Source organism: Argentina anserina, chromosome 2, assembly GCF_933775445.1.
Source record: "Argentina anserina chromosome 2, drPotAnse1.1, whole genome shotgun sequence".
NCBI classification, from domain to species: domain Eukaryota; kingdom Viridiplantae; phylum Streptophyta; class Magnoliopsida; order Rosales; family Rosaceae; genus Argentina; species Argentina anserina.
In genome coordinates this window covers 28987640-28996076 of record NC_065873.1, presented here as the reverse complement: position 1 = coordinate 28996076, position 8437 = coordinate 28987640, and the positions used below count along the sequence as shown (strand labels likewise).

Here is an 8437-nt window from a genome sequence, read left to right as displayed (position 1 = left end):
ATATATACAATGGTCTTAATAAAACTTGAACGTTTATATACGTGAGGTTTTTGGGTTAATTTATTATACATCAATGTATGTTATACATCCTACATCCAACGGTTGACAACAAATATTATTTTTCTGACCCCACTCACAATACAATATCGACCGTCGGATGTGTGATGTATAACATATATTGATGTATACTATAATTTTCCGAGTTTTTTATGCATGCAAGCTAGTTTTACTGTATCAATACTTTGGCAATAGTGAAACATACACCAGATCAGATTTAGATTCGAAAATTATGTTATGAAACAAGCGAGCATGCATGTGTATAGTAAAAAGCCTACAATGTAAGAGGATTTATAATCAGAGATTGTCTTCGGTATTAAGTACTATTATTCCTCGTTGTCGTTAATAGTTTATCTCTTCTCCTCTTTTACCATCAAGATTAACCGGTGTTGTCGTTGTTAACTTGCTATAGAACTGAGCTAATTTATATATGCAGGCCAACTGTATTGATGGTGCACGTTTGGTTGAAGAAGAAATTGTCCGGGGAAGCTTCCATGATGATGCATGGTTTAGGTCAAAATATGTTCCGTGCATGTTTTTACCCTTTTAGCCGATAAATTTCTCTGGATTGAAATTTTCATCAGTCGTCAATGGCTTCGTAAGAATTCAAACCGTGATAAAACCAATGTAGCTTTTTCCTTCAAAGATTATCGCCGTCCAGTAGTATTTGTTAAAATTATGAAGGCCGAGGACTGCAATAGGAGTCACTTTCTTAGTCACGGTTGGCTCCTCTTGATCAAGATGTCACGTTCAAATTTGTGTACACCCAAAACTAGTACGACTTGATCATACCACAACTGTAAACTAGTACGACTTGATCATCTCGATTGTCTACGCGAAGTGTACGCAGATACGTATGTCCAAAAGGAAAATACCCTCCCCTTAACCTCAAGTGGCATGGATTCCTTGTTCACATGGAAAAACGTGTTCCTATTCCTCTTCCATATTTCACAAGATTAATATTTATCACCGGAAACTTCCATTAATGGAGTCTTTTTCAAACTAAATGCGTCGTAGGGTAGACAAAGTGTTCCTATACTTTGTGGACACAAGTGTGACGCTAGCGGACACAAGAAACTTATCTACTAACACTTAGAACCAATACTGTTTACATACATTAATCCGACAACTCAAAACGAATAGATTCCGAATTAGTTTCAAGTATATCTTCAATTTCGCACTGCTTATTTGGTAACAGATCATGGTCAATAAAGATTAAAGAATAGACCAAGCCGTTTTTGGAACATGCATGATTAATTTGTCAGTTTCGTAAAGTAAACTAGTAAAGAAAGAGAAGAGTGTTTTGGTATGCTAGGTGGGATGGCTGCTAGTGTCTCACGGGCTCACAGGTTGTGCTTATTGAGATGAGCCCTTGCCAATCACGATCCAAATGGTCACGGGTTATCTTTGTGAACATTTGGGCCAGATTAACCCTTCAATAAATAAAGCACTACCCGATTAAGCCACCTCCCATCTTCCCCAATAGGTGATCGATCATCTAAAAATGTTTCCTACTTGTGAAGGTTTGTAGCCTAAAGCTGCATAGCCGAAAGCTGCAATATCTTATCTTTTCGTCACAAGTTCACGTTGAGAATAGATTCTTTGTTTGTGTGTTTCGATCTTAAATCAAACAAACCAAAGAGAACTACAAACAAAAGTCTCTAGGGCATCATTCCTCCTGTTGATGTAAGTGACGAACAGATGAACAATGGGACCGAGAATGAGCGCAAGAGTTGTTTAAACACGAATAATTTATAGAAGTAATGTTGTTTGTTATCTCCGAAAACATGAGATTGATAGCGTTGTAGATTTAAGATTGTATGTCCTTCAGGATTAAACTTGTATGTTTGTCCTAATGATAGTGTTGTAGTGTAATCAGACTCTCATCTAAATTTTTTGTAACAAAAAAATAACATGAGACTGATGGGAGCAAGAATTTCAGCATTTTTGGCAATGAGAATTGCATTGTCACTCAAAAGTTGAACAGGATCGAACAGTCTTCCCAAAAGAATTTGAGTATGTTTTGCTTTCAATTTGGGCATCTCTCTGTCCTTGAACACTGTTGTTTCATGTGCATTTTGTAATAGTGGTTCCTCTTTTTTTTTTTTTTTTGAAAACAATCAATTCATTAAAAGACTACTGATTACAATCACTCATAATGACATCCCTGATAAAATCAGCAATGACGAACCAACTTTGACTTGTCCTATATTTCAAAGCATGGTTTGCAAGTAAATGAGCTACTCTATTAATCTCCCGATGGACATGAAGGATTTGAAAATCTGGATTCCGGTAGAGAACTTCTTGTACCACAACAATGATAGTACCCAAGTTAGACATGTCAATATCATGTTGTAAAACTGCCCGCTGAAGGAGCATGCAATCTGTTTCAAAAACAACTTGTGTACACTGCAAAGTTTCAGCAAGTCACACCCTCCAATAACGCTAGTAATTTTACATGAAAGGATGAAGTTACTTGAGAGAAAAAACTTTGCCAGCCCCTGCACGAAAAACTCCATACTCATCTCAGAACACAGTTCCACTTCCTCCTAAAGGACTACCAGCCATAAAAGCTCCATCACAATTGCCTTTATACCAGCCATACTCCGGCTTTTCCATTTTTGTTGCCCACAAGCAATAGCTCCACTACAAGAAGGATTGGCCTTTCAAATTTCATTTAACCATCTCAAACTAAGCATAGCATAGTAGCTTCAATTGAAGATAGCAGCTTCAATTTGGAGCATCCCTAGAAGGAGGGGAGGATGGAGCCCTTGGATAAGAGTCTAGAATCCATCAATGGTTCCAAATATCAATTTGTGCACCTGTACCAATTCTCCATCGTAGTCCTTGTGTCAAAATTTCCCTGGCCGATAAGATGCTACGCCAAGAAAAAAAAGGTCAGGATCTCAATTCAGCTGTGAGAAACTCACTTGTTGGGAAAGAAACAGCTTTGTACATCCTAGCAATTAAAGAACCAGGGTTCTATAACAAACGTCATCCTTGTTTCGCAAGCATGGCTAAATTAAACCAGTGCAGATTTTTATTTTTGTGTTTAAACTTTAAACTGGTCATGATCAAATTCACCCAATCGATAGCAAAGCCCAATTTGAGTAAGATGATGCGTATAAACTCCCACTCTAAGCGGTCATACGCTTTCCTAATATCCAATTTGAGCGAAAAATGGTCATTTGAAGCAGTTTTATTAGTATGCAGAAAGTGTGCTACCACCTGTCGCTACTAAAGTGCTATCTGAAATAAGTCTGTGAGGGACAAAAGCGCTTTGTAATGGAGAAACCACAGCATCCAAGATTTTTTTTCAATCTGTTTGCTAACACTTTAGAGCAAATCCGATATAAAACATTGCATAAGGCAATAGGTCTCAAATCAATCATACTTTTAGGATCAGTTACCTTAGGAATGAGGGTCACATGGGTGAAAATTGAGTCATAGTAGGATGTTACCACTGTTTCAATGTCTTTCCTATCAGTAACCCAAATACCTTCTGAGTTATAAAGACCCTTGATAGAGTTGCGTGCTCTCCTGTTAGAAGCTCGACGATGGAAATATGATGTGTTTCTGTCCCCGGATTTTAGCCATAGAGCTTTTGATCGCTGAATCCAGATGGTTTCTTCTGTTGTAAGTAATTCCTACAACTTAGCATTCAGGGCTTTCTTCTCTGCGTGATGTGCTGGGTCAAATGGAGCGGCCAGGAGTTCGTCAAGCCAACTACGGACGGCTCGCATTTCTGCCTGTCTAAACATAAAAGTTGGTTTCTGCCAGGCATGTAAAGCTGCACGGGTGTTCGTGATCTTCCCAATAGCTTGGCTGGTAGGATCACCAACAACACTATTTGCCCAGCTGTCCCTGATTACCCCTTCACATTCTGGATGTGTTGCCCAGAATTGCTCAAATCGGAAGATCCTCTTTATCCTCCTAACTGGGGATGGGTTCACACTTCACACAAATTTCGACCAGTAGCGGACTATGATCCGAAGTGCTTAGATGCAGATGCGTCGTTGAAGATCGAGGAAACAAATTTATCGAGCCAACATTCCAGAGACTCCGATCCAGTCTCTCCTTTGTTTGATGATCAGCCCAGGTGAAAGGACTGCCGGAAAATCCCATATCCAACAGGGCACATTCCATCAAGGTCTCTCGAAAAGCTTGCATCTGAGCAAAACGTCGAGGGCCACTACCTACTTTCTCTGAGCTGACCAAGATTTCATTGAAATCTCCCACTAGTAACCATGGTAAAAGGGATTGACAGGCCAGTCGGCGCATCAACTCCCACGTACGACCACGATCACCCGTCAGGGCATAGCCATAAATTCCAGTCAGTCTCCACTCTTCTGGGGAGCGCCCTGGGCACCGATAGAAATATCTACATGCCGGGGAGAGTAGTTTCCCTGGTTGATTTGAATGGTCTTGTGTTTCTGTGATTCAAAGGAATGCCGGTTTTGTCAAGAAACATGTAATGGTTCTGTCGTCACAAGTATTGCACACTCGTTCCATAATGTGTTCATAAAGGCATCAAAACAACTACAAGAACATGGTAGCCTGGCACGTTCTACGCATATAGTTCTTCGAAAACCCCAAGCGAAATAGAATCCGGTGCCAATTAGTATGAAAATTGAAACAAATACTTCAAAAACAGATCAAGATGAAACAAACTATTTTTCATTAACGATCAGACAGGCAACCATGGAAGTTCCATAGGAAACCAACTAAAGAAACTACTGCTATACTATGCCAAACCTAGAAAATTCATAGACGCTTACTTTCATACACAAAAGTATAAAATTGCTCTCTCCCTAATTCATCATCTAAAAACTTAACAAGAACACATGACTACATTTAAGCACGCTCGCCGCGAATTCTCCTCGCAAGTTGAATATCCTTGGGCATAATCGTAACCCTCTTGGCATGAATCGCGCACAGATTAGTATCCTCAAACAGACCCACCAAGTAAGCCTCGGCCGCCTCCTGGAGAGCAAGAACGGCGTGGCTCTGAAACCTCAGGTCGGTCTTGAAGTCCTGAGCGATTTCACGAACGAGTCTCTGGAAAGGAAGCTTGCGGATCAGGAGCTCAGTGCTCTTCTGGTACTTTCGGATTTCACGGAGGGCGACGGTTCCGGGGCGGTAGCGGTGGGGCTTCTTGACTCCGCCGGTCGTCGGAGCTGACTTCCGGGCGGCCTTGGTGGCCAGCTGCTTGCGGGGAGCCTTGCCGCCTGTGGATTTGCGAGCAGTCTGCTTTGTACGGGCCATTTCGTCGGAGATGAATCACAGGGAATTAGGGTTTTCAGATATTTGGGGATTTTAGATTGGGGAAGATTGTGAGGAGAGAGGGAATGGAGGTGGCGGGTATTTATAGGCGGTTAAAACGTGGGGTTCGAGTTGGATTAGGAATGTGATTTTTTCCAGGGTGATCTGCGTGAGGTGCGTTTGATTGGTTGGTTGGGGTGATTATGTGAGAGGTGCGGATTGCCAGCGTGGACGAGTTGTGTTTCTTTATCATTCCAATTTTATGAGTTGTGTTTCTTTGATGAGAGGATCTCAGAACGATTTTATCAACCAAAACTCGGCCGAGTCGGTTGGAGTGAGCTTTGTTTTTAGCCTTATTGGGTTGGCAAGAAGGAATTGGCTCAGTGTCCTCCATTTTAATTATGATACGTTTACTTACTCAAAATGAAAATAAATTAGAGGCGTAATATCAAGTCGTTTTTAGTTTTTGAGTTAATGGTCATTCAGTAAATCGATTTAGTGATGGTAGACTCACTTTTTACTGATTGTTTACAAAATGAAATTACCTAGAATGATTCCCCTATTCATTAACCTTCTCAATCACACAACAACGTATTTATTACTCAAATCTTTTTTTTAATAAAAGAACTTCTAAAAAAATTTCACTCGAAATGATTGAATTTGAACAACAAACTATACCATAAGTGGCTTATGGTGAACCAAAAACTGAACCGTAAAGATGCATTAACTCAATCAATGACTTGAAATGAAGCAGCGATAGCGTTATAGTTTGTATTACATATGCGACCACCCCTTTAGCTTCGAAGCTCTTCCTCTAGTTTACTGATTTCGGTTTAGATATTTATCTCATCCAATTTTATCCAAATACATAGTTTAACTACACCACATTTAGTTTAGGTTAGAGAACACGTGAATAGATCTATACATCTTTTGATTTCTTACGATGAGCAAGTATTTTCGTGGAAGTTACTTTGTTACTTTTAAACCCACTAGGGTCTAGGGGAGTTGTGTTGTGAAGACATGTAGTCAAAAACGACTTTTCCTCAGGACGACTTGTCGTTAAAGCTAGAGAGTGAAACGGCATCGTCTTCTCTCCACAGTGATTATCTGTGATCCAAATTCTTTCCAGGGTTGATGATTTGATGGAGGGTAAGAAGAAGGGCTACGCGTGGGCGGTCTCTGCCGGACTAAACGCAGCTCTGGCTGCTGTTTCGGCAAAGCTGATTACTCCTCAGGTGATATTCTCAAATCCCAGTTCATGATTTTGCATCTGGAAAATGCTATGCTGGATTTTGATAATGTAAAATGTCAACTGATCAGATTTTGCGGTATGGAATGGTGGTGTTATTCAACGTGACAATGTGGGGGTGTTATGTGAACAGCCTCAAAGCTCTCTCATCATTACAAGCCACAGCTACGAATTTTGCTGCGAATTTCCTCTCCTCCGGTTTAGCTGGTTACTTTTTGTTCCAAGAGTCCTTGTCGTTTAAGGTACTGATATGATACCCACTTCTCTAATCTAGGTTTACTTGTAAACTTGCTTAAAGAATGATTGTCATCAGAAAACAAGGTGGGATCTTTCATAGGAGAGGCTTGTGTAGATGTTCATATATTGTTATGGTGGTTTCAGTAAAAAGAACAAATCTTGAATGCTTCGTGAGCTTTATTCTTCATAATAGTTGAGTGTTATGATATATGATTGATGAGTTAGTTGACGTGAGTCATTTATGACTGAGATTTGATGGAAAGGTTTGGCATTGTTTTATTAGTCAGTCCTCATGATATGTTCATTCTGATGGTGCTGATTAAAATCGTCAAAATGACCGACTCTGTTGAGTTACTTACAGGAGGTTATAAGTCCTTCATGATATGTTCATTGCTAATACCTTGTTGGCATCTAGATGGTAGTGGGTACCTGGTTGGTCAGGGAACTTACAAAAAATAAGTGACTTTGATTCTGTGAAGAAGAATGTGGAACAATCTTTTGCAGATATAAACTTGTATGCTTGCGACTGTAAAGATTATGCATATCCAGCCTAATACTGCGATGCTTAAAATTGTAAAGGTTATGCTACCATAGCTCGTTTGTGATCACTGTTAATTTTCACGAAATGGTGTAAAATAGACAATTATACTTTTCACCAATATATGGCTTCTGGACTCAGACCCTACACTTAGCAAAACTATGTACTAAGTAATTGCACATGATTGTAATAATGTAGTATGACACTTGTTCCTTGTAAGGAACTGTTCACATGTGTCTGTACGCTTCCAATCTAGTTTCACTTGCATATATGATTGGAAGACTTGTTTTGACAGTGGTTTGCAGGTGCCATGCTAATTGTAGTTGGTTCACTCGTACTAAGTAAGTCAAGTATTGAGAAGAAAACGCGAACGGATTAGCACCTGTGCGTTCCATTTTCCCCATCTAAGATTCAAATACAAGTAGATTATCATTAATTTCCCGCAGGTGAAAGATGCAATAAAAACAGTACAAGACTGGATTTTGTTTTGATGTAAGTTTATTTATGTCATTCCTCATTTCTATACGAAACAAAATCTTCTCTGATAGTACTACTGTCACTTCCTTGTATTGTATTTGTAGCAGCTCTGCTGTCAATGGTGTAATTCTATATGAAACATATAAAACAGTTTGGTTCAGCAGCTTATGTAATACCACAATTAGTTCTCTCACTCAATTTCATTAGCTTATGTAATTCCATTTTCTGCTTCACTAACACCAAACTGACAGAGTTTTATCACTAAATAGCAAATCAACAGTACATCAACAGGGCAGACAAAAGATGGACTCCTAACAAGCTAATGTATGAGTGTATGACCAAGAAGTATTTGAACACTAACTGAACTCGCAGCATTAGACAAGTTCAACTTACATCAATCTTCAAACTCCATTCTCCAGACCACCACATTGTTTTGGTCGTTGATTAACAAAACTGAAATATTAGGCTGCGAAAGTTGCAATCCACAAGTAAAATTAGCTTTTCTCCTCCTTGATCTCTAAATTGCAGTATGAGTTCAGTTATCTGTGTTGTCTCCACAAGCAAGAACACAGCACATTTCATAGATTCAGTCATCAGACCATAATCACAATAAAGCT

The 8437-nt window shown here is 39.5% G+C and overlaps 2 protein-coding genes across 2 annotated transcripts; one reads left to right on the top strand and one right to left on the bottom strand.

Moving 5' to 3' along the window:
- Window positions 1–4718: 4718 nt before the first annotated feature.
- LOC126782144 (histone H3.3) lies at window positions 4719–5387 on the bottom strand. Its single transcript, XM_050507317.1, has one exon. The coding sequence runs from the start codon at window positions 5320–5322 to the stop codon at window positions 4912–4914; it is 411 nt and encodes a 136-aa protein (XP_050363274.1). The 5' UTR covers window positions 5323–5387; the 3' UTR covers window positions 4719–4911.
- Window positions 5388–6408: 1021 nt separating this feature from the next.
- On the top strand, window positions 6409–8018 carry LOC126782145 (uncharacterized). The gene is made up of 3 exons (XM_050507318.1): window positions 6409–6554; window positions 6640–6810; window positions 7639–8018. Exons 1-3 carry the CDS (start codon window positions 6462–6464, stop codon window positions 7720–7722), a joined length of 348 nt encoding a protein of 115 aa, XP_050363275.1. The 5' UTR covers window positions 6409–6461; the 3' UTR covers window positions 7723–8018.
- The last annotated feature ends 419 nt before the right edge of the window (window positions 8019–8437 follow it).

Bases quoted from the DNA above. Each gene is read 5' to 3' on its own strand.
- LOC126782144 (XM_050507317.1), bottom strand. From the start codon at position 5,322: ATGGCCCGTACAAAGCAGACTGCTCGCAAATCCACAGGCGGCAAGGCT.
- LOC126782145 (XM_050507318.1), top strand. From the start codon at position 6,462: ATGGAGGGTAAGAAGAAGGGCTACGCGTGGGCGGTCTCTGCCGGACTA. The intron at 6,555-6,639 runs GTGATATTCTCA...TCAACTGATCAG, and splicing joins CAAAGCTGATTACTCCTCAG to ATTTTGCGGTATGGAATGGT. The intron at 6,811-7,638 runs GTACTGATATGA...TTGTTTTGACAG, and splicing joins AAGAGTCCTTGTCGTTTAAG to TGGTTTGCAGGTGCCATGCT.